The sequence below is a fragment of the Phyllobates terribilis genome, unplaced genomic scaffold (genome assembly GCF_046119375.1).
Source record: "Phyllobates terribilis strain yellow unplaced genomic scaffold, ASM4611937v1 Scaffold_5__5_contigs__length_657084704, whole genome shotgun sequence".
Classification (NCBI taxonomy): Eukaryota; Metazoa; Chordata; class Amphibia; order Anura; family Dendrobatidae; genus Phyllobates; species Phyllobates terribilis.
Window position 1 is genome coordinate 167845848 of NW_027362765.1, and position 26280 is coordinate 167872127.

Genomic DNA, 26280 nt, shown 5'->3' on the forward strand with positions numbered 1-26280 from the left:
CTCCTTCATTGGAGTCCAACTGTGTTTAATTAAACTGATAGGACTTGATTTGGAAAGGCACACACCTGTCTATATAAGACCTCACAGCTCACAGTGGTTGTCAGACCAAATGAGAATCATGAGCTCAAAGGAACTGCCCAAGGAGCTCAGAGACAGAATTGTGGCAAGGCACAGATCTGGCCAATGTTACAAAAGAATTTCTGCATTACTCAAGGTTCCTAAGAGCACAGTGGCCTCCATAATCCTTAAATGGAAGAAGTTTGGGACCATGAGAAGTCTTCCTAGACCTGGCCGTCCAGCCAAACTGAGCAATCGTGGGAGAAGAGCCTTGGTGAGCTAGGTAAAGAAGAACCCCAAGATCACTGTGGCTGAGCTCCAGAGATGCAGTAGGGAGATGGGAGAAAGTTCCACAAAGTCAACTATCACTGCAGCCCTCCACCAGTCGGGCCTTTATGGCAGAGTGGCCCGACGGAAGCCTCTCCTCAGTGCAAGACATATGAAAGCCCGCATAGAGTTTGCTCAAAAACACATGAAGGACTCCCAGACTATGAGAAACAAGATTCTCTGGTCTGATGAGACGAAGATAGAACTTTCTGGTGATAATTCTAAGGGGTATGTGTGGAGAAAACCAGGCACTGCTCATCACCTGCCCAATACAATCCCAAAAGTGAAACATGGTGGTGGCAGCATCATGCTATGGGGGTGTTTTTTAGCTGCAGGGACAGGATGACTGGTTGCAATTGAACGAAACATGAATGCGGCGAAGTACAGAGATATCCTGGATGAAAACTTCTTCCAGAGTGCTTTGGACCTCAGACTTGGCTGAAGGTTCACCTTCCAACAAGACAATGACCCTAAGCACACAGCTAAAATAAAGGAGTGGCTTCAGAACAACTCTGTGACCATTCTTGACTGGCCCAGCCAGAGCCCTGACCTAAACCCAATTGAGCATCTCTGCAGAGACCTGAAAATGGTTGTCCACCAACGTTCACCAGCCAACCTGACGGAACCGGAGAGGATCTGCGAGGAAGAATGGCAGAGGATCCCCAAATCCAGGTGTGAAAAACTTGCTGCATCATTCCCAAGACGACTCATGGCTGTACTAGCTGAAAAGGGTGCTTCTACTCAATACTGAGCAAAGAGTCTGAATACTTATGACCATGTGATGTGATATTTCAGTTTTTCTTTTTTAATACATTTGCAAAAAAATTATTTTTTTTTACCAGTCAAGATTGGGTGCAGAATGTACTTTAATGAGAAAAAAAAATTAACTTTAGAATTTACCAAATGGCTGCAATGAAACAATGAAAAATTTAAAGGGGTCTGAATACTTTCCGTAGCCACTGTACACAGGACCTGTCAGTCAATACCATGAGAGTGGGTTGGGGGGAATGTACTTTCTTATATATCAAGCTAACTTGTATACAAATGGTTTGAACACAATGCAGGACTCCTTACCACGGGCAGAAATGTATGCCGACTGTCCAGGACTCCAGTTTTGATCCGAAATGTTGATCTGTGACATCTCCTGTTCCAGTCCTGTCACACTGCCTTCTACTGGAGGCTCCCAGCCACTAGGCTTCACTACAGGTATTTGAGGAGAAGGCTCAGGAACAACTTCAATAGGCATTTGAGGAGGAGGAGGCAATTCAGGGAATGTAGTGTCATCTATGCTCTTTCCGGCTTCACCCCCTTTAATCCGACTCCTCCTTACTCTAGAATAGGACTTCTTCTCCACAGGTCGGTCTGGCGGTGGAGGTGATGTTTCTTCTGTTTGTTTCTCGGGAGTAGGTTCAGCTTTGTTTTGCGCTTCGGTGGGCGTTTCGTTGGGTTGTAGTGCAGCCTGCTCCGCGCTTCTCCCTCTATAACCACCATACTCCTGCCTCCTCTCTGAAGTAGCATGTGGGGCAGCACCATCTTCTGGAGGATAGCTGGCAGAGCGGTGATCTTTGTATCCTTGCCGAGGATATGTCCTATTAGGAGGAGTTCTGCTGTGAATGGGAACACTGCGATTGTTGTAGGCTCTTTGTGGAGGGGCAGAATTAGACTCTTGGTAACGGTTTGGTAAAGTTCTGTTAGGCTTTTCCTCTGGGTCTTCCCTTTGAGGACTGCTGTACCTGCAAAGATGATTGAACACTTATAAAGCAATTCTTTAATATACAGCTACTAACTTGGAGCACAAAAAGGGAAACAAGCTGGCACTCCCTCCTCTCCCCACAAAAGCAGTAACAGGGGGGAAAAAAATATATAGTAGTTAACAAACCTTGGCTTTCTAGGTCGACGTGGGCGAATCTCCTCTGAATTTTTACATGACCGGATGTCATAACCGTACATAGCTATTAGTTCATTTCTAGATTTTGGAGCTTGCTCATCTTCCCGAAACCGATCGTGCTCCCATCGACCCTCATCCTTCCAAAGTTTGCGAGGGTGGCGTCCCTTAGGCCTGAAAGAGAAATTCTATTCAGTGATGACATTGATTTTCCAGCTAGAGGAAGCACATTAAATATAAAAAAAGCAGTCAAATTTCTTATTTCCAGATGCTCTCACCTGACTTCCTCATCATTTGTGTGTCCACGCAGGTCATGCTCGAAGAAGAGTCCCTTGCGAGGAATATAGGCTGGATTCTTCCTGTCTTCATCGTCATCTAGCCGTTTGTGAGACTTCTTGGTTGTCTTGTTCTCGTCTGGCTCTGTGCTCTCCTAGGAATAGGCGATGTAATGATAAATAATAATACATAACAGCAGGTGAAGTGAATACCATGGATCATCTCAGGACTGTGGCTCCTGTCAAGGTGTAGGATATATTCAGAAGAACATTCATTTATATCAGGTGGACAACCGAGTAAACGTGGGTCATTAAGATGCATTACTTGAAAAAGACAATGCCCTGCTCAAAGTTCTTAGGGTAAATTTGGGACCTGGCATTCATGTGGATGATACTTTCACACATACCACCACCTACTTGCTGAAGACCAAGTGCTAGCCTTCATGGCAGCAGTATTACCTAATGGCTGTGCCTTCTGTCAGAAGGATAATGACCCCGTTACACTGCAAAAACTGTTCAAGAAATGGGCAAGGAGCATATAAAGTTCAAGGTAGTGACTTAGCCCCCATATTTTCCAGATCTCAAACCAAATGAGGATCTATGGGATGTGCAGGAAATAAAAGTCCAATCCATGAAGGCCCAAAATCCCAACTTACTGGACTCAAAGGTTTTGATGCTAACATCTTGGTGCCAGATTGCGCAGGACACCTTCAGAGCTCGTCTAAACCATAGCTGTTTTAGTGGCACAAGGGGACTTACACAATATAAGGCAGGTGGATTTAATATTTTGGCTGATCAGTATATGTTTGGAAAAGGAGAAAAGTGACAATTAAAAAATTATTTTTTTTTTTACCTGTCCATCTCCACTCTGACGCTCCCCAGTCACTGCTCCCTTTGACTTGGGCTTTTCCTCTTTTGGAGCAGGGGTATCAGTGGCATTATTTTCCAATTTCAATGTTGTTTTAAGGGCATCATCCTCACTAAAACGAGCCTCCTCTTCCTCCTGGATAGAGATACAATTTTCATACACGTCAAGCTTCCCCATCGCATCCATTTCTCAAACAGAAACTCAATTACTCTGATGTTCCTCCTGCAATAACGCTCAGACGATCTCTTAGGCCGGTTTCACGCATCCGTATATCTCAGATACCGGAGATATGTGTTCCGTGTGTCCGAGTGTGTCACACGTGTGGCAACTGTGTGCCGCATGAGGATCACACGGACCGGCGCCTGGGAATCAGTGCTAGTTAGTGCTGTTCCCAAGCGCCGGGTGCTGAACACTCCCCTCATCATTGTTCCCTACTGGCGCTGCGATCAGCACCAGCTGGGACAGTGATGAGGGTAGTAGTGTCTGCTCCCGCAGTGTCCACCTGTGTAAAAATAAGAATAAAATAAAAAATCCTTATACTCACCTGTCCTAAGGGTCCCCCGCTGTAATCCATGTGACGCGCCCCCTGGGCCAGTGTTGTTTGGGGGATACCCGGAGCCAGATCAGATGGGGGTTGTAGTCTCCGAGTGGCTGTGACCCGGTCCGTGCCCAGGGTGTCAAGCTCAGTGTGGCAGTCCTTATGATGTTACTAGATGTTCTTTTGTGTCGACTACGCCACCCGTTGATTTGCGGTCAATACGGCCGCCGCTGCAGCAGGGTCCGCTGAGGCTGGTGATGTATGTGCAGCTCAGGTAGTATAACCCCCAACGGGAGGGGTATAGCCTCAGGGGGTCAGTTGCAGAGGATGGGGGTTGTGGTGGTGCAGCGGGGATGGAAATGAGACTCAGAGTCGGGCTGTGCAGTTCAGGGTTTGTTTACTTACTGCAGTTGTTCTGGTCACTCCGGCCTTAAGTGACCACCCGAGCCGTGCTGCGTCCACCAGGTCCTGGACTCGGCCAACCCCCAGGTGATTCTGGAGCGTGGTCCTGAGCTCCCTTTCTGTCCTGTCCTCTTCTCTGGCCTTCCCCACCAGGGATCCACCTATGTCCGGCTCCCTCGGGCCTCTTGGTGGTAAACCCTTGTCTCTGGGTTCCCTGACCCTATTCCTGGTCTGCCTTCCGGGTGGATTTAGTGGGTGGTCGTGGCAGATCCTGCCCACGACCTCCGGTTCCTGGCTAAGGTGTGCTGTAGCCTCTGCCAGCTTGGGATCCGGTACCCTGTTGCCAACTCTTCACCCTCTGGTCTAATTTGGGCTCTTGGAGTTCCTTCTTTCTCCCCCTCTGGGTCTTTCTTTCTCCTCTCTCTCTCTCTTGGCCTTGGAGCTGCTCTTCTCCTCTGCTCTCTTCCTCTGACTCTGCACAAAGACAGACTGACTGACTTCTCACAGACTGACCCTGATCTAAGATGGTGCCCACCTTATATACTCCCTCTATGTGTGAGCTCAGGTGACCAGCACCCAATGAGCTCCTAGCTTTACCCAGGCTGCTCCCCCTATCTGCCCCTACACCACTGGGATGTTCCACCCCCCTCCCACTCCAGCCAGGAACAGACACTGTCGTACCTGCACATTTCTCTAGTGGGAGTACCATCGGTCTGTTCCTCGGAAATGGGATGTGTGTAGTGCATGCAGCTAACTGAGCTCAGTTCCACACTCCATCCTTACCCGGGAGTGGAATATCACACCTCTGGGTTGAGGTGCAATACCCCTGTAGCAGCCGAATCCTCAGGGTGCTACACATGCGACCAATCAGCAGAGGAGTCAGAGAGAATGAGCCGCTGCAGCGAGCACCGGAGCTGAGCTCACCCAGCAGTGTCCTGTCATTCACTGAGAAGAAAGCGCTGCAGCAAGTGGCCCTGGAGCTGCGCTCAATGAGCGACAGGACACTGCTGGTTGAGCGCAGCTCCAGGGCCCGCTCGCTGCAGCGGCTCATTCTCTCCGGCTCCTCTGCTGATCGGTCGCATGGATTACAGCGGGGGACCCTTAGGACAGGGGAGTATAAGGATTTTTTATTTTCTTATTTTTACACAGGTGGACACTGAGGGAGCAGACACTACTACCCTCATCACTGTCCCTGCTGGTGCTGATCGCAGCGCTGGTAGGGAACAATGATGAGGGGAGTGCTCAGCACCCGGCGCTTGGGAACGGCACTAACTGTACACCGACTCCCAGGCGCCGGTACGTGTCACATTGATTGCATCCGTGTGCGGCACATGTTTACATGGACCCATTGACTTGAATGGGTCCGTGTGACCGGTGCTGTCATCCAAAAACAGACATGTCTCCGTGTGGAGCACACTGAGCTGTGCACAGATACTGTGTGTGTCACTGTCTCCAGTATGTGTGGAAATGGTCACCACACATACCAGAGACACTGACGTGTGAAAGAGCCCTTAGCAATGTTACCTGCGGTCCCATCAGATGTGTTAATTCTTTCATGACAAAGGGTTTTTGTGAAGAGGGGGTGGGGGAGTGTTGGTCAACACACACAAAAAGGAGATTTTTGTGTACTCACCGTAAAATCTCTCTCTTAGCCTCTAATTGGGGGACACAGGACCATGGGTGTTATGCTGCTGTCCACTAGGAGGCGACACTATGCATAATCTGAAAAAGATTAACCGTGGCTTCTCCTCAGCAGTATACACCCCTGGACGGCATCAGCCTTCTCCAGTTTTGTGCAAAAGCATTAGGAGGAACGTAACATGGATAACATAACCATGCCTATAAGAAGGCAACTATGTACGAGCTCAAAAAAAGCAAAACAATATGAGAACCCAACATAATAACGGCCCGGAACAGGCGACAGGGTGGGAGCTGTGTCCCCCAATTAGAGGCTAAGAGAAAGATTTTACGGTGAGTACACAAAAATCTCCTTTACTCTGTCGCCTCATTGGGGGACACAGGACCATGGGACGTCCCAAAGCAGTCCCTGGGTGGGAAGCAATGGACGAATATTGTGAAGACGGGCCCCTACAATTGGGGTACCGCTGCCTGCAGAACACATCTACCCAGGCTCGCGTCTGCTGAGGACTGGGTATGAACCCTGTAGTGTTTGGTAAACGTGTGTAGGCTAGTCCAGGTGGCTGCCTTACACACTTGTTGTGCCGAAGCCTGGTGCCTAATGGCCCAGGAGGCCCCTACCACACGTGTAGAGTGTGCCGTAATACCTGCTGGAAGAGGAGAATTTTTGAGGCGGTAGGCCTCTTGTATGGTGGATTTGATCCACCTGGCAAGGGTAGCTTTAGAAGCTGGCAGACCCTTGCGGCCGCCTTTCAGAAGAAGGAAAAGAGAATCAGACTTCCGGAAGGGCGCAGTCCTAGACACATAGATACGCAATGCCCTGACAAGGTCAAGCGTATGCAGAGCCTTCTCCACTCTATGAACCGGGACCAGACTGAGGGATGGCAGTGAAATTTTCTCATTGAGGTGGAAGTTCGACACAACATTCGGAAGGAAGGATGGGACCGTACGGAGAACTACCTTGTCCTGGTAAAAAGCCAGGAAGGGCAGTCTGCAGGAGAGTGCTGTCAGTTCAGACACCCTGCGTAGCGAGGTGATTGCCACTAGGAAAACCACTTTCTGGGATAGAAGGCGGAGTGGGACTTCCCTAAGGGGTTCAAAGGGTGTTTCCTGCAATGCTGTCAGCACCAGGTTGAGGTCCCACGTTTCTAGTGGTCGTCTGTAGGGTGGAACAAATCGGGAAACCCCCTGAAGAAATGTCCATACTTGCGGCTTGTTAGCAATGCACCTCTGAAAAAGCACTGAGAGAGCTGACACCTGGCTCTTAAGGGAGGCCAGGGACAGTCTGGCCTCCAGACCCGATTGGAGAAACCCAAGTACCCTGGGGAGGGAATAAGGGAATGGGGTCTGGCCACAAGATTCGCACCAGGTAAAGAAGGCTTTCCAGGTACGGCAATAAATCTTAGCAGAGGTAGGCTTCCGTGCCCTGATCATGGTTCCAATGACGTCCGGCGAGAACCCTGACTGGGTTAGAACCCAGGTCTCAATGGCCACGCCATCAAATTGAGGGCCCCTGTGTTCTGGTGGTAGAACGGGCCTTGTGACAGAAGATCCAGGCGGTCGGGGAGACGCCAGGGGACGTCTGCTGTGAGCTGTACGATGTCGGCGTACCATGTACGTCTGGGCCAGTCCGCTGCGTTTAGGATGGTTGGAACTCCCTCACCACTCTGAATATCAGGGGTAGAGGTGGAAAAAATGTACAGGAGCTGGAACTGGGTCCAGTCCTGAACCAGGGAATCCGCTCCTAGCACCCACGGGTCGTGAGTTCTGGCCATGAAGTTGGAGACCTTGGCATGGAAGTGGGATGCCATTAGTCCCACATCCGGAGTCCCCCAGCGATGGCAGATCTGTCGAAAAACTTCGGGAGGGAGAGACCACTCTCCCGAGTCCATTCCTTGCCGGCTGAGGAAGTCTGCTTCCCAGTTGTCCACACCCAGAATGTGGACCGCAGAGAGAACCGAACCTGTGTCTTCCGCCCAGTGGAGAATGTGTGTTACTTCTCGCATCGCCTGGGCACCGCGGGTCCCCCCTTGGCGATTCACATATGCCACAGCCGTGGCATTGTCCGACTGTACTCTGATGTGAGAGGCTGCTAGTAAGTGATGGAAGGCTCTCAATGCCAGGAGGATGGCACGAATTTCCAAGATGTTGATGGGCATGGTCGCTTCCGCTGGGGACCACTTGCCCTGTGCTCTGTGGTGTAGGTGCACCGCACCCCAACCAGTCAGGCTCGCGTCGGTGGTCAGAACCTTCCATTGACCCGTGAGAAAGGATTTCCCCTTTGTTAGTGAAGTTGGCTTGAGCCACCAGTGCAGGGACCTCCTGGTTGACGACGACAGCTGGAACTCCCTGTCGAGAGAAAAAGGGTTCCCGTCCCATGACTTGAGGATGGCTAGTTGGAGAGGCCTGAGGTGAAGCTGGGCAAATGGGACCGCTTCTATTGCCGTCGCCACCATCCTGCCGAGGACTCTCATGGCAAACCGGAGAGATCGAGGGGGTTTGCTGAGGAGAGTGCGAACTCCTAGACGGAGAGGCAGTGCCTTGTCCTTGGGAAGGAGCACTAGACCCCTGAAGGTGTTGAATAGCATTCCCAGGAAGGTCAGAGACTGACTCGGGGTTGGTGATGACTTTTGTAGGTTGACTAACCAGCCCAGGTGACTCAGAATGTGGATTGTGATTGAGACGCTGAGTTCGCAGTCCTTGAAGGTGGGAGCCTTGATAAGGAGATCGTCCAGGTATGGAACGACTACTATGCCTCTGGAGTGCAGGACGTCCATGGTGGCTGCCATGACTTTGGTAAACAATCTGGGAGCCGTGGCGAATCCGAACGGGAGAGCCACGAACTGGTAGTGGTCCTGGTCGATTGCGAACCTGAGAAATCTCTGATGGGCGGGTGCAATTGGTATATGCAGGTATGCGTCTTGTATGTCTATGGAGGCGAGAAATTCTCCCTTTTCCATGGACGCAATGATGGACCGAAGGGACTCCATGCAGAAGTGACGTACCCGTACATATCTGTTGAGCTGTTTTAGGTCCAGTATGGGCCGTACGCCGCCTCCTTTCTTGGGGACTACGAATAAATTGGAGTAGAACCCTCGGCCGTGGGGACCGGTACTATGACTCCTGCTTGAAGAAGCGAGAAGACCGCTTGGCGGAAGGCACAAACCTTGGCTGGCGGTTTTGGGGGAACAGAAAGAAAGTCTGTTTGGTGAGTTGGAAGTGAACTCTATCTTGTATCCCAAAGACACTAGTTCCCTGACCCACCAGTATTCTGTAATAGGCAGCCAGACTTGATGAAAGAGCAAAAGCCGGCCGCCTACAGGTCGGGTGTCTTCCGGAGTCCGTGAGTTATTATGAGGAGGAAGTCTGAGATTTTCATCCTTTGAACTTTGACTGGCCTGCTTTTGACTGCCAGGTCTTGTCCGACTTTTGCGTCGACCACGAGTTGTCCCTGCGTAGGGAGCTGTTGCTATTTTGTGCTGGCAGCGAGACGGACCAGCCCGAAGAGCTCAGAAAGGATCGGAATAGAGTTTGGTTACGCTTCTTGTAAATGCGTTTGGGTTTCAGTTGGGGGAGAGAGGTACTCTTACCCCCGGTGGCGTTGGATATCGTGTCCAACTGTTCACCAAAAAGTCGACCACTGAGGTAAGGGAGGTGCGTGAGGGACGACTTTGAGGCTGCGTCTGCTTTCCATTCCCGCAGCCAGAGGATACGCCGAATCGTGATGGCGTTTGATGCTATCCCCGCTGCACCCCTTGCAGAATCCAGAGCTGCATGAAGCATGTAATCTGCTACAACTGCTATTTGAACCGCTTGGTCCGACAGCTCAGGAGCAGATACTTGGAGGCCAGCTTGTAAATTTTGGGCCCAAGCCAGAATGGCCTTGGCAGCCCAAACTGAAGCGAACGCGGGAGCCAGGGAGGCCCCTGCGGCCTCGAAAATTGAACGAGCCATGAGTTCTACCTGCCGGTCTGCTGTGTCCCTGAGGGTTGAGCTATCTGGCAGTGAAAAGAGTGACTGTGCTGCTAGCCTAGAGACTGGGGGATCCACTTCGGGTGGATCTGTCCATTCCTTGGTGGTCTCCTGTGGGAAGGGGTACCGCGCCTCCAGATATTTGCGATTGGTAAACTTCTTCTCAGGCTGTGAGAACTGCTTTTTAAGGATCGATAAACTCTGGGTGGTCAAAGAAGACCTTAGTCGGCTTCAGAAGTCATTCAAAGGAAATCTTGTGTTGTGGTGCCTCCAGCACCCGATGGATGGACGATATTACGTCCTCAACTAGCGCTGTATTGCGAGGGGGGATTGGGATCAGAGACCCTTCAGTTTCCTTGTCTGAGTCGGAATCACAGATGCCTTCCGAATCCTGAGTATCGCTAAGGCGCCTCCTGCTGGGTGAAACAGGGTGGAGACCTTCTCTGGTCGGGGATCGCTGTGGAGAACTGCATTGTCTGTCCCTGGTAGGGGACGGTCTAGATGATCTGGAACTACGGTGTCTCTCCCTAGACGGGGATGACTGTGTGCTATGGGATGACGCAGATGAACGTGACCTGTGGGTCTGCTTGCGTCCTGACCTAGAAGTAGATGTGCCAGGGTCGTCATGTCCCCGAGTCGAGCCTTCCCTTTGCTGGGTAGCGTTCATAGCCGAGGCATGACGCTGCAGGGCCTGAAGCAATGTGGAGGTTAGGTTATCTATAGACTGCGTCATAGATTGCGACATCTGAGTGACCCATTCCGGCGTGGCATTAGACACCGAGGTATTGGCAGGGGCTTCTTGGGGCTCTGACACAGTAGTCTGGATGCAGTCCTGGCAGTGCGGGTACGTGCTGCCACTTGGGAGAGTATTGCTGCAGGCTGTACAGAGTGCATAATAGCAGTCCTGCCTGGTTCTCTTGGACCTTGAGCCCGGCATAGTGCACTGGGGTGGCTATGCAGAGGAGCCTGGACTCACAGCCGAGGAAGAACTCCAGCTGTGATCTTATCCCACCGGTGTGCCCCTAGGTCCAGCGGTCCTGTGCCCCCCCGGAGACTGGCTGGTCTTCCCTTATCCTGCAGCAGATAATGGCCGCTGGAGTAAAAGTTAAGAAAGAAGGGGGGCAGAGAGATTAAAAGGGGCAGCAGAACTGTGTGAAATCACGCCCTTTCAGTCTCGATCCGCCCCCTCTATGACACTGTAGTGTCATATTTGTCATCCGAGGGGCGGCGCCTGGGAGAGGAGGTGGTGGCTTCGGCTAGGCCGCAGCCGCGGCCTAAATTAGATGCCTGATGCCCAAAGGGACTGCAGGCCGGCGCGGAAGTCCCGGAGGGGGCCGGATCGGAACCGGACACCCCCGGATTTAAAGGCAGGATAGCGGTGGGGTATAAGCGGAAGGGGGGGCCCTGTGAAGAGTACCCCTGAGGCACCGTAGAGCTGGTGCTGCCGCAGAAACAGGGCACAGGGAGGCCTGTGCCTCTGTTGTGTTCTGCCTGCGCTCCCCCTGTTCCCGACAGGAGCCCGCAGCGGGGCTGGGGTCCCTGGATTCAGCCGTAGTGTGCTGGCTGCTGGGAGCTGCTGCCTGTACAGGCCCTACCTGGGGCGTTTCAACCTAATACCCCCAGGGGGGGGATTAGGGAGGTGCTGTTGTCACAGTCAGGGGGCTATATCCTCGCCTCGACCTCAACCCAGAAACCAAAAGGAATTGGGGAAGAAGGGGGGTCTCGACTTCGAACCAGCACCCGAGGGGCTGGGGAAGGAGCGACATGGGGAATAGCCATCTCAACTTCAACCGTGCACCCCATAATAAGGGGCCGAGGAAGGAGCCATGCCGGGAATCTCGCAGTAGACCCACTTTTCTTCATCTGTAATCCCGTCGGTGAAAAACTGAGTAAAAGTTTTAGGTGTGCCTCCTATGCGACACTAAGCAAAAACTGGAGAAGGCTGATGCCGTCCAGGGGTGTATACTGCAGAGGAGGAGCCACGGTTAATCTTTTTCAGATTATGCATAGTGTCACCTCCTAGTGGACAGCAGCATAACACCCATGGTCCTGTGTCCCCCAATGAGGCGACAGAGTAATACAGTTTTTCCCATAATTTTTTACATGTACATCAGCGTTTTAAGTTAATGTGTTGGTGCCCAAGCCCAACAATTGAGAGGCACCGATGGGCTGTCATGGCAGCTAGGTAGTTGCCATCATGGTACTCCTATGAAGCACAGCCACAGAAGACTCCATAGGAGCCAAAGATTTACACAATATACTAAAATACTCTGGTTCTGCAGTATATAGTAGAAGTGACAGAACAATCACAGATGCAAATCCCTCAAGGAGTTTAAACAGTCAAAATTGAAAAAATAAAAATTCAACTATCCTCAATATCCCCCATAAAATTCTTCAGAGGTGTCTTTTTTGTCATGCAATAAAAACATGAAAACGTATATTCTGTAAATCAATAAAACAAGCCATCACACAGCTCAATCGAAGGAAAAATAAAAACGTACGAGTTTCTAAAAAGGATGGCACAATCCAAAAAAAAAAATTATTTTTACAAACTTATGAATTAATGTTCTAACCCTATGCAAATTATGCTCACAAGTAAAATGGTGGGCATATCAGTGCACTTGCGGTTCTCAACTGCTTGTCGCTCCTCGCAGCGAGAGCTGCCCCCGCTTCTTGACTGACAGTGGAGACAAAGGTAACATCATGCAGCAGAACCTCTGTCAGTGAAAAAGCGGGGCCAGCGACAGCCAGGAGAAGCAAGGAGAAGACAGGAATCGCAAGTGCAATGGTGGGCATATCAGTGTACTTGCGGTTCTCAGAGCCTCAAGATTTCTCTCGTCTGGCATTGCCCCCAGTTTCTTGACAGACAGTGGAGAAAGAGGTGATGACGTGCAGTAGAACGTCTGTCTCTACTGTCAATCAAAAAGTGGGTGCGGCGCCACTCGGGAAAAAAGTAGCGGAGTCCAGAACCACAAGTACACCGATATGCCCACCACTCCACTTGTGAGCCGAATTGCAAAGGCCTAGAGATAAAACATGAAATTCGGTGCAACGGAGCCAAAAATGTGTTTCTTGCCCTATCCTGCAGTACCTGACGTAAACAGGAATATGACCTCTTCCCACAACATGCAAACTTCCAATTTCACATACAATACTTCGGTGATACTTACTTCGGATTCCTCAGCACTCTCGTAGTCTGTTAGCACAGCTGCAAGACACAAAAATATATTTAAAAGCAATGCAGGGACATTTACAATCACTAAGGGCTATGCTCGTCCCAATCATCAATGATTACGCTGGGCTGAGTCGCTATAGAAATGCAGCTGCAGGACTTGCTGGCAGAAATGCCAAGCTCTGCTACACAAAGAGGCAATCACAGAAGATAAATGAACTCTTGTTCAGCCATGCAATCACTGCCTGATACCATCATGAGGCACAGCGAAAAGTGAAGCAAAAAGAAGCAAAGGCAGTCACAGCTAAAGCAAATGTCCCTATAGCTTGTCCTGTACTCTGGTCAATAACAGACATTTAAGGCATCTCATCAGCAATGGTGTAGGTCACCAAGGATGACCCCCACTTTTCTACATTTTTGGATTGCAGAAATGGGTATATTGTGGCACAAGGGATTTGAAGATGCCATACAGTAATTATCGAATGTTAGAGATGTAAAACGGTGGACCCCACCAAATGTGCAGGGGGCTTCTTTCTATGGACTGGTTGTACCCAGTGAAGTGCTCGCTTATATTTCACTGCATTAGGTTTATATTAGAGACATTATAGAACATGCCGTATTACACCATACAGGACACTGTATACTCACCATCTCCTTCTATCCCGTCTTCACTTTCCTGCAAGGTCAAAGAAAAAATTAATAGAAATGTTTCGACAATTTACATATATTTTGCAAATAATTATTATCCACCCTTGCCAAGTCATAGTAACCTAGAACCTGTTAGCAGGATTTACCCCTATAAACAGCTCCTGCTACAGTTTGTAACCTGAAGAGATTTTTCTTAAAGGGGTTTTTTGAGCTCAGCGATTACCTGCAGTAGTAGTACAAATACAGCCCAGGACCAGTAGAGGGAGAGTAACAGATCCTTTTTTTTTATTATTTATTTTAACCTATGCACACAGATAGGCTTAAACGGAATCTGACAGGAGGTTTTTGCCAAGTAATCTGAGGACAGCATGAGGTAGAGGCCGAGACACAGATTTCAGGATGTGTCAGGTATCAGGCTGTGTGCGCCATTTCCATACAATGAAGGTTTTATCACCTGGAGATTATCATTGCTTGACTAGATGCCTCCAGCCAAGTGGTCCAACTACACCCCCCTCCTCTGACAAGCAGCTCAATGTACACAGAGCTTGGTGGGGGTACAGTTAGCTTTCTGAGCTCTGCTACATCTAAAACCTCAGATTTCATCACAACTGCTGCAGCCAGTAAACCAAGTCATACATCACTGGAATCATTAAAGGGTTAATCCTGCATCGCAGGCTAACGACCATGTTAGGAACCCGCTAATTGCGCTCTCGTCCTGGCAGGAATTGTACACCGGTCTCAGTCTGATGAATAGAACAAATGCACAATACCCATCCGATAATCAAGGGTCAGGCTCAGCAAGCGCTGGCCAGGACAGGAGACGGTCCCACAGGACACTTGAACCTTTATTTGCATATGGATCAGGAGCTGGAGATTGCCTGTTTATTAGGCAATCCCCTCATGTGTTGCGACTGTCTAACAGCAGCAAAATATGCAGCCACAGGGACTCAAACATATCAGCCGAGCATGCCGAAGATACTCGGATAACGTTATAAGAGCACGTTCGCTCATCACTAGTAAGTAACTTTGTAAGACTGTGCATTACAGAGGTAATTAAAATATGATACAACATGGACTCCTGGTACAGGGAGCAGTGCATTGTGGGAGTGCAGAAGACAAGTACACACTACGGGCAAAGCTCTGACAGCACTAAGTCATGTACCAAATCCCAGTCTGCTCTTGGCAAAACAAGAAGAATTTACATTAGACAGCCTCGGCCGTCTGGTGTGGACAGTGGCTGAATAGCACCCAATACCCTGATAGCACCCTGACCTGATGCCCCGAGCTCTGCGATCAGGGTATCACTGTTGTGCTGAGTGCACTCATTTGTTGGTATCTTCAATCATTTTTCCACTTAAGGAGCCAACAGCTCTCTCCCGATCCCCTCCCCCCATCCCATATAGATGGACTCTTAGCTGAGCATTCATCCATTATTAATAGGGAGAAAGATGGTCTGGCCAAAAAAAAAATTTATTCCATATGGGGCCTTTACGCTTTTCAGTTTAGATCTGGTTTTTACACATCTCACAGTCATAGTATGTATGGACCGTGGGGTCTAGAGCAGCCGCAGTTCTCCTGACCCAAATTCAACAGCTCATATGCCCATGAGATCTGTGGCTAGTCAGGACATCACAATCTGTACGTGTGAAACCGGCCTAAGATCGTAAGACTGATGAAGGAACATTGCATATTAGAAAGTCAATTAGCTTTTTACTATGAACATATCCCTCCAACTGGGAAGACGACATCTGTCCCCAGCAATAGAGCACGATGGCAGGTTTTATTGCTTCCACCACCATGACAGTATCAAAACTTCTAAATACAATTTTGGAACATTATCTTCAAAATGCGGTAGCGTGTACAATTCATTTATTTTTATTTACAATATCCGTGTCCCTGGATATCACATCTGTTCACAGTAGCCTACACAGTCACAGGATAAAAAGAAACAAAACTGAGTGTAGCCAGTTATCACACAACTTACACTTTGCAATTTGACTGCAAACTGTGTGCGATTTAGGATTTGCAACACAAATGAATCATTTAATGAGAGAAAAGAGACAGCCGACCCCATTCAATCACTACTTCTGATCTTCGTCCCCACACAGACCTCGCCTAAAGCCCCCGTCTCACATAGCGAGATCGCTGCTGAGTCACGGTTTTGGTGACGCAACAGCGACCTCACCAGCGATGTCGCTATGTGTGACACTTTGCAGCGATCAGGCCCCTGCTGTGAGGTCGCTAATCGCTGCAGAATGTCCTGGACCTTTTTTTGGTCGTTGCCCTCCCGCTGGTCAGCACACATCGCTGTGTGTGACCAGCGATCAGGCTGGTAACCATGATAAACATCGGGTTACTAGGGGCACACGCGCACCTAGTAACCCGCTGTTTATCATGGTTACGAGCCTGCTAAAGTGAGCGGTAACCTCCCGCTCACCGTAGCAGGCTGGTAACCATGATAAACAGCGGGTTACTAGGTGCGCGTGTGCTCCTAGTAACCCGATGTTTACCATGGTTACCAGCCTGCTCCTGCTTCAGCAGGCTGGTAACCAGGAGCAGGACATCGTGGAAAGATTCTTTCCACGATGTCGCTGCTCCCCTGATCGCTGGTGAGCCTGCCTGTTTGACAGCTCACCAGCGACCACATAGTGACGCAGCAACGATCCCTGACAGGTCGTATCGTTGTCGGGATCGCTGCAGCGTCGCTAAGTGTGACGGGGCCTTTAGTACAGGGCTGTCCCTAATAATAAATGACCACTGTGGCTGGCAAATATGTCTGGAGGACCTTTCCAATCCCAAGAAGGGTGTCTGATTTCTACATAAATTAATTATTTTGTTTCTCCCACTGAGAACAATCTTTTTGTTAGCCATTAAAGAAGCACTCCTCCCATCAAAGTTTTTATCCTCTTATATTGCAATCATCACATTATATAGCACTGTGTACTTACAATTGCGTATTCTACCTTTCTACCCAGTTAATTCTTTCATTTTTTTTCTGCTTTATGTAGAATCAGGAAGTCTATTGTCCCTGAATGAATCATTCGCCCTTCAAAGTCTGACCCAGCTGCTCCACTCCTTCCCCCTGCCAGGGACTTTTGAAGTGACTCACACTGGAAAAATTGACCTCCTGTTTCTACCTAGAGCTTAGAAGGATTCAGCTAGTCAGTTTTTAATTACATGATGTCATAGATCACACGTGTCAAATTCTGGCCCGTGGGCCAAAACTGGCCCACAGGATGGTTATATTTGGCACCCGACACCAGAACCACCAACCCTCTGTGGGGCCCATTATACTGCGTGGAGGACAGTGTGGGGCCCATCATACTGCGTTGAGGACTGTGTGGGATCTATTATTCTGTTTGGAGGACTATGTAAGGACCCTTCTTCTGTATGGAGGGCTATGGGGGGGGGGGGGTTATTATTCTGTGTACTAAGTCTCGGGCCACCAAGTCCAAGTTTTTCATTTTGGCCCTCTGTGTGTTTAAGTTTGACATACCTGTCATAGACCTAATGGAAAAGAGAAGAGTTTACTGGGTAGAAAGGCAAAAATGAGCAATTTTAAGTACACAATGCTATATAATATGATGACTGCAATACATTAACCGCTTCCCGACCGCCCACTGTAGATAAACGTCCGCGCTGCCTGGGCTCTGTGCAGCGCGGACGTTTAAAAACGGTGGGTGGTCCCGCAGCGCTCAGGGCCCCCAGGGTCCTGCAAGTGCTGCAGGAGCGGTGCAGAGCGATAGCTCTGACAGGGAAAATCATCGGGACCTGATTGGATCTGGTCCCAGTGATGTTAACCCTTTGCTGTCTTCTATATGCCGCGATCTATAGTGATCGTGGCATATAGAAGACAGCAGGAGGAGAGGGGGTCGTCCACTTACCTCTCCGACGGCCCCCTTATACCTTCCAGGACCAGACGTTGCTATGGCAGCTGGAGGTCACATGACCGCCTCCAGATCTGCTATATGGTGTCCTGCCTGGCTCAGCCTGCAGCTGAAGCCTGGCAGGAGACTCTGACTGTGAAAGTCAGTGAAGATCTCATGTAATGTAATATATGTCTATTACACTACATGAGATCAGGGATCAGAAAAATAAAAATTAATGTCCCATACAGGGACTAAGTAAAAATGTAAAAAAAAAATACAAAATAAATTAAAATAAATAAATAAAATATTAAACCGATAAATCCGTATATTTATGCAAAAATAAAAAAAAGTACACATATTTGGCATTGCCGCGTCCGAAACAACCCGAGCTATAAAACTGTCACACTAATTAACTCCTTCTGTGCACACCGTAATAAAAATAAATAAAAAACGGAGCAAAAAACTATGCTTTTTCCTCATATCGCCAAAACAAAAAGTGGAAAAAAATGCGATCAAAAAGCAAAATGGAAATAAAAATGGTACCGCTGAAAACGTCAAATTGTTCCGCAAAAAAAAAGCCGCCATACAGCTCCATCAGCCGAAAAATAAAGAAGTTATAGCGCTCAGAATAAAGCAATGCAAAAAAATATTTTTTCTATAAAATTGTTTTGTGTAAAAGCGCCAAAACATAAAAAAATATACAGTAAGTGTAGTATCGCTGTAAACGTATTGACCCGAAGAATAACGCTGCCTGATTACTTTTACCACACGCAGAACGGCATTAAAAAAAATTTCAAAAAACAATTCCTGAATTGTTGGTTTTTGTTAATTTTACCTCCCAAAAAACGGAATAGAAAGCGATCAAAAAATGTCCCGTACCCAAAAATGGTACCAATAAAAATGTCAACTCGTCCCGCAAAAAACAAGAAGGCACATGACTGTCGGCCGAAATATGGAAAAATTATAGCTCTCAAAATATGGCGATGCAAAAACTAGACTTTGCAAAAAAAAAAGCGTCTTTTAGTGTGTGACAGCTGTCAGTCATGAAAACCCGATATAAATCTGGTATCTCTGTAATCGCACCGACCCGAACAATAAAGTAATCTAATCAGTTATATCACACTAGGAACGGCGTAAAAAAATAAATAAAACCAATTCTTCACCTGCTACTGATTTGTTTATTATGTCTCCCAAAGATCGCAATATGGCTCGGCACACATTTATCCTGCGCTCTGCGCTGAGCACTTACGCCAGAGTTTCCGTGTAAATCTCTGAAATATGTGATTCAGCCGGAACCCATGACGGAAGATTCCCTGTAATGAGGCAGATATAGGCCACTGTGGATGAAGTTTGGCCTGTGATCTCACAGTGTCATTTGTTTTAGGCGTGCATAAAAGTGCGGTTGGCCACAGTTTTGTGCACTTCTGAAAAAAAGGACACCACTAAACAGAGGCCAGATGGAGTCCAGAGCAACTCTGCTGCCTCATTACAGTGAATGGATCCTGCAGGGGTTTCATCTGAATTACAACACTTGGAAATTTAGATGGAAACTCCGATGTAAGTGCTCAGCCTAGAGCGCCGGATAAATGTTACGTAAAATGTTCCCAATAAAAGCTTCAACTCAGTCCTCAAAAAAAGCTAGTCCCCACTCAGGTCCGTCATCTGTTAAAAATATAAGGGACTTCCAAGTTACTGGTAGCAGAAAGGCTCTGGAAAAGCAAAATGGCCCTTGCCCCCCAAAAGAAATTCAGAAAATTTTGTGCTCCCAAATCCAAATGCCTATTCTACAATAATTTGTTCTTCAATTGTCAAATAGCGCTCCGTCCCCCCAGATCTCGCCGTATGGCTGAGCGGTACGATACAGCCACATATGGGGTATTGCCACTTTTAGAAGAAATTGTGTGACACATTTCGGCACCATTTTTACCCATTGCCCTGTGTGAAAATGTAAAATCTGAGGGTAAAACATTTTTTGTGGTAAAAATATAATTATGCTTTTTTTCACTGCCCAATGGTATAAATTTAAAAATAAAAAAATACTCACTACTTCCCTAGATGAATTCCTTGAGAGGTGTAGTTTACAAAATGGGGTCACTTGTGGGGGTTTCTGCTGTTTCGGCATGTCAGCGACTCTTCAAATGTGACATGGTGTCTGCTGCCTATCCCAGCCAACATAGCGCTCCTTTCTCTTCCGAACCCTGCCGTACACCAAAGCAGTGCTTTTCCCCCACATATGGGGTATCGGCGTACTCAGGAGAAATTGCACAACAAATTTCATGGTGCAATTTATCCTGTTACCCTTATGATAATGCAAAATTAGGGAATGAAAAACATTTTTTGTGGGAAAACTGTGAAAATTTTATTTTTATGGCTCAATATTATAAACTTCTGTGAAGCAGCTGGGGGTGCAAGGTGCTCACCACACATCTAGATAAGTTCCCTAAGGGGTCTAGTTTCCAAAATGGTGTCACTTGTGGGGGGTTTCCACTGTTTAGGCACATCAGGGGCTCCCCAAATGCAACATGGCGTCCGCTAATTATTCAAACAAATTTTACATTCAAAAAGTCAAATGGCGCTCCTTCCCTTCCGAGCCCTGCTGTGCGCCCAAACAGTGGTTTTCCCTCACATATGGGGTATCACCGCGCTCAAGAGAAATTGCACAAAAAATTTTGGGGTCCATTTTTTCCTGTTACCCCTGCGAAAATAAAAAAAAATTGGGTCTAACGTAACATTTTTGTGAAAAAAGTTAAATGTTAATTTTTTTCTTCCACATTCCAAAAATTCCTGTGAAGCACCTGAAGGGTTAATAAAGTTCTTGAATGTGGTTTTGAGCACCTTGAGGGGTGCAGTTTTTAGAATGGTGTCACTTTTGGGTATTTTCTGTCATAAAGACCCCTCAAAGTGACTTCAAATAAGATATGGTCCCTAAAAAAATGTTTTGTAAATTTTGTTGGAAAAATGAGAAGTCGCTGGTCAACTTTTAACCCTTATAGCTCCCTAAAAAAAAAAAAAATTTTGGTTCCAAAATTGTGCTGATGTAAAGTGATATCAAAGAAATTTTACCACTATCATGAAGTACAATATGTCACGAAAAAACAATCTCAGAATCAGGGGAATCCATTGAAGTGTTCCAGAGTAATTACCTCATAAAGTGACAGTGGTCAGAATTGAAAAAATTGGCCCGGTCACGAAGGCAAAAACAGGCTCTGGTGCGAAGTGGTTAAAGAAGTTGGCCACAACTTTTTATTATGACCCCAATGTATCCCCCCGGGACCCATAAGTGTCTTTGTAATTACCTTCTGTTGCAGGTTCTGCCTGTGAGCAGAACTATCGGTGGCCGCTCACAGGTATCACGTGACCCCGCCACTGATGTCACGTCAAGTGAGGCGTGACATCAGTGACGCGGTCCCCGCGGTGGCTGCTGGGTTGTGGGCGGGATTTCCCCGTGCATCACACCCAGCATCCACCGCGCGCTTTCCCGATGAATGAGGAGAGGGAGAGCGCGCGGTGGATGCTGGGTGTGATGTGCGGGGTAACTCCGCCCACAACCCAGCATCCATCGGTGGAACGCAGAAGAGAGAGACCCCCGGCTGCAGCCTGGACTTGTGACGTCAGCGGATGTCAAGAGCCGGCTACAGCCGGGGATCACGTGATGCCTGTGAGCAACCAGCGATACTGCCTGTGAGCGGCGCTAACTGCAACAGAAGGTAATTACAAAAACACTTATGGGCCCCGGGGGGATACATTGGGAGGGGGTAATAAGTGGTGGACAACCCCTTTAAGAGGATATAACTTTAATGGGAGCACTTCTTTAAAAGATTATTTTGATTCTCCCACTGAGAACAATCTTTTTTCAACTGGCTAACATGGTATCAAAAGCTTTTCTTTCTTTTGATTTCTAACAAGGAAACATTGAACTCTTCCCCCAAGTCGGCAATCATGTGGGGGGCGCTTACCAGGGCTGTGGAGTTGGTAAGCCAAACCTCCGACTCCGACTCCCTCATACATGGCTCATGTTTAAGTGATACATTTACTGTAGCACAGATTCATCTTAGCTAAAAGTCTAGACCCTTAGCTCAGGAATAGGACAGACATTTAAAGGACATTTTAGAACTTTCCCAAATTCTTATGGAAAAATATTCCCCACAAACTGCATTGAACTACTGTACCCAGTTTATTATATATTTTAGGAGTCGGTCCATTTTCATACCGACTCCACAGCCCTGGCGCTTACGCGTTTCAGGAATGTGGGACAAAAGAAAAGTGCTGAACACCAGAATATGGTCTGGGGGCCACTTGTTTTTAGATACCAGTGTGCTTGTGCTGTTGGAGCTCAGAGCCATGCCCGGGCTGTGTAGGCCTCACCTGGGCAGCCAGAGGGGATGGCACTAATGGTGGCCAGCTTTACCACGGCAGGTATAACATTTCTATAGAAATCTGGAGGAACCGTGCAGAAGCTGCAATATTATCTGCAGACAGTAGTGATGTAGGGGAGTACTGAGTGCAGCTGCAGAACACACACAGATAGATATACATACATAGGGTGGTCCAAAAGTAGGTGGACAGAAAGTGTAATAAGGTTATGAAGGGGGAGATTTATCAAACATGGTGTAAAGCAGGGGTCTCAAACACGTGGCCCGGGGGCCACATGCGGCCCCTGAGGCTTCTTTATGCGGCCCGCAGGCACAGACCCCTTGATGATCCTGACCAGGTCCAGGAGGAGCCGCCGACAGCAGCGCTGAATTGCCGCGCAGAGACCGTCTTCCAGCACTGCATTTCCAATGCCAGCCGCCGGCCAATCAGAGGCCAGCAGCTGATATCTGCGTGTCGGCGCAGCAAGTATGACGTCATTGCCATGCGCAGATGTCAGCTGCTGGCCTCTGATTGGCCGGCGGCTGGCATTGGAAATGCTGTGCTGGGAGACCGTTTGTGTGTGCAATGCAGCGCTGCTGTCGGCGCCTCCTCCTGGACCAGGTCGGGATCGTCAAGGGGTTTGATTCGGTGGTGCCTGCGGGCCACATCTGCAGGAAGGACGCCGAGGGAACGGAGGACAGGTGAGAATCATCTTTTTTTTTCTATTTTATGTGTGTGAAGAACAGCACATGGGGCACATAGCCACAAGAGGGGACCTGGATGGGGCACATAGCCACAAGATGGGGACCGGGACGGGGCACATAGCCACAAGATGTTTGGCATTATTACTATATGATGCTAATTGTAAAACAATATTACTGTATGTGGCCAACTGGGGGAAACAAAATTGTAAAAAAATCAAAAAAATAAAAGTAAAGCATTAAAAAACATTGGGCACTAAAAATGCTGTTTTATATGTAAACTAAAGTAAACACAAAAAAGTGCACGTTTATTATCGCCACATCCATAACGACCCAAGCCATAAAAAAAATAAACACGGCAAAAATGTTCAAAAGGTGTATACAAAAAAAAATGGTATCACTAAAAATGTCACATTGAACAAAGAATGCGGCCCCCCAAATTCAAATTTTTTTCCCTTGTGCGGCCCATATACCCAGCCGAGTTTGAGACCCCTGATGTAAAATGATTATGTGGAGTGATGAAGCTTCTTTCAAATTATCCGGCCATATTAACAGACATAATTGTATTTACTGGTATAATGAGAACATGCATTTAACATTAGAGCAACAACTAAATGAGCTCGGTGTCAATGTTTGGGGTGGTATTTCAAGTTTTGGTGTTTTAGGACCAATATTTTTTGATGGAACAGTCACAGGAGATAAGTATCTCGAAATTCTAATGAATCAAGTTGTTCCGCAGTTACAGCAACAGCCTAATTCAAATGACCTTTATTTCCAACAAGATGGGGCCCCTCCACATTATTCAAGAGTAGTCCGCGAGTATCTTGATGAAACATTTCCTAATAAATGGATTGGCCGAAGAGGACCACTTGATTGGACGGCACATTCACCAGACTTGACCCCAATGGATTTTTTCTTTAGGGGAGTACTCAAGGACAAAGTTTAGGCGGTGTGCCCACGATGCATTTTTTAAGCATTTCCGCAGTGGCAAAAACGCTGCAGAAACGCTTAAAAAAAGCATGGTAGAAGGCCTGCCATGTTCCCCAATGATAATCCGCATGTGCTGTGCATATGCTGCGGAAAATTTCCGCTGCGGATTATCATTGCGGAAAAAAACGCAGCACTACCAATTATTTTGCGCAAGGGCTGCGTTTTCGCCACCACTGACTTGCATTAGAACGCATGCATTCCACTTCACTAGATAAGCACATGCGGAATACATGCGTTCAATGTGCGGATGGTACCCAGGTCTAGAGGAGAGGAGACTCTCCTCTGGACCCAGGTACCATAGAAACTGTAAAAAAAAAAAAAAAAAAAAAGAATAAAATAAAAACTAAAAATATTATATTTACCTTCTGACGGCCCCAGCTGCGCATGTCAGTGCTTGCCGGCAGCTCATGATGGACTGGAGGACCAGCACTGACGTCATAGTCATGTGACGGGTCAAGCGATGCTGATGTCGGCAGGTCCTTCAGTGTACCGCGATCTGCCGGCAGCCAGGACCGAGCGAAGCAAGACTGCGGGGGCCATCAGAAGGTAAGTATAGATTTATTTTTTTACATTCTTTGGGGTCACACTATATAAATCCATGCAACCCGCATGGATTTATATAGTGTGACCAAGTTGTCAAGCACTTTCCAAGTGATGCTAAAATTGCTTGGAGAGCGCTTGTCAACCCGCATGCGGAAATGTGAGTGAAGAACGCTTCACATCCGCAAGTCCCTGGCAGGAAAAACGCATGTACAATCCACATGTACAATCCACATGCGTTTTTTCTGCCAGGGAGATGCAGAAACGCTCAGGAAAAATCCGGAGCATTTCTGCATCGTGGGCACATAGCCTTATAGTCGAAAACGAAAAAGTGTTAGTGATTTGAAAAATTACATAAGAGATGCATTTCAAGAAATTAATACCCAAAGAGACTTGTGCAAAAAAGTTTGTGGAAGTGTAAGAGGCGACTTCAAAGCTGTGCAAATTGTAATGGAAAACAGTTTGAGCACCTGCGGTGATAAAATTTAAGGGCTTTTGTATTATTGTTCAGAATAAAATGTAATTGTGAATGTTATGCTTGTGTTAGTAAATATAATGTTATATATAAATCTAAATAAATGTTATTGTTTTCTGGCCACCCTGTATATACACAGAGGCAAAGCTCAGCCCGCCTGCTCCTGCCCGGCCATACTCACACACTCAGACTCCTTCCCATCTCTAGCCGCAGCAGCAGGCGCCGTCGCCGTCACCTCCCCTCTCCTGCTGCCCACTTCCCGGCCCTCGGTCCTGCAGGGCTGCCCTGGCCGCTCTGCGGAGACCACACTGTCACTCCCGGACTCCTCTTCTTCCTCCTCTTCGCTGTCCTGGGACGCACGTCTCCTCCGACGCCTCCTGTCCGCCATGTCGGTAAAGAGAGAATCCGCGGGGTTGCAGAAGGAAAACTACATTTCCCGGTGTGCACCGCGCTCCACGGAACGTTCCATCCGCAAGGAGAAGAAAAAATACTACACTTCCCGGCGTCCAATGTGCTAAACGATGGCGGGAAATCTCGCGATATCTCAGCAGCGCGCCCCCCATGATGCTTTGCAGGAATGTAGTGGTGACGTCAGCAGTGGCGGATTAGCTGAGGTGCGGGTGGCGAGGCGCTTCCATCTTATTATGGGTTTTGTTAGTGTTGCTATGGTAACGGCTAAGGTTGCTGGGCTTAAGCACGTGAGGGACGCCATTTTGCGGCTTGTTTTATAAACTACAACTCCCAGCATCCCCGCATAGTCTATAGCGCTGCAGGCGGAATGTAGGAACGTGACTAGACGCCATGTAACGCCTGAACCTGCAGGGCGGAGAGAGGACGGAGCTTATTTATCTCACAATGTGCTGCAAAAGTGGGATGAAATGGTGAAAGAATGAAATGCCGCCATTGTTTTTTGTGTTTTGTTTTTATTCACCCTATGGTAAAGATGAGTGAAGCCGATTCTCCAGGTCGGTGTGATGACGGCGATACCAAACGTCTATGGTTTTTATGTAATTGGTAAAAAACAATTCTGGAGTGTGCCACAATGTTTCCCTGGTGTCCTGGCGTTTTTCTTTTTCCGGTGGCCCAGCGGTGTGTGGCGAGCTGACGCTTGTATTGATACCAATCTGGGGCAGATACGACATTCTGATCACTGTGTATTGCACTTTTCAGGGAGAAGCAGTGACTGAAAATTCTGAATTATACGCGGAAGGGATGGTCCCTGCAGGGCTCAGTCCCACGACCGTCACTGCTCAGTCCCACGCCCCATCACTGCTCAGTCCCACGCCCCGTCACTGCTCAGTCCCACGCCCCGTCACTGCTCAGTCCCACGCCCCGTCACTGCTCAGTCCCACGCCCCGTCACTGCTCAGTCCCACGCCCCGTCACTGCTCAGTCCCACGCCCGTCACTGCTCAGTCCCACGCCCCGTCACTGCTCAGTCCCACGCCCCGTCACTGCTCAGTCCCACGCCCGTCACTGCTCAGTCCCACGCCCCGTCACTGCTCAGTCCCACGCCCCGTCACTGCTCAGTCCCACGCCCCGTCACTGCTCAGTCCCACGCCCCGTCACTGC

At 48.3% G+C, this 26280-nt stretch overlaps 1 protein-coding gene across 1 annotated transcript in view; it reads right to left on the reverse strand.

The window, feature by feature from the left end:
• The window catches only part of CASC3 (CASC3 exon junction complex subunit), a 36317-nt gene extending 11092 nt beyond the window's left edge, over positions 1-25225 (reverse strand). Inside the window, exons 1-7 of the mRNA XM_073683380.1 lie at positions 24892-25225; positions 13783-13810; positions 13133-13170; positions 3398-3547; positions 2548-2699; positions 2264-2443; positions 1459-2117 (exon numbers count right to left, since the gene is read on the reverse strand). Of these exons, the coding sequence (XP_073539481.1) occupies positions 1459-2117; positions 2264-2443; positions 2548-2699; positions 3398-3547; positions 13133-13170; positions 13783-13810; positions 24892-25098 (1414 nt within the window). The 5' untranslated portion in view covers positions 25099-25225. The remainder of the gene's footprint in view (positions 1-1458; positions 2118-2263; positions 2444-2547; positions 2700-3397; positions 3548-13132; positions 13171-13782; positions 13811-24891) is intronic.
• Positions 25226-26280: the final 1055 nt, after the last annotated feature.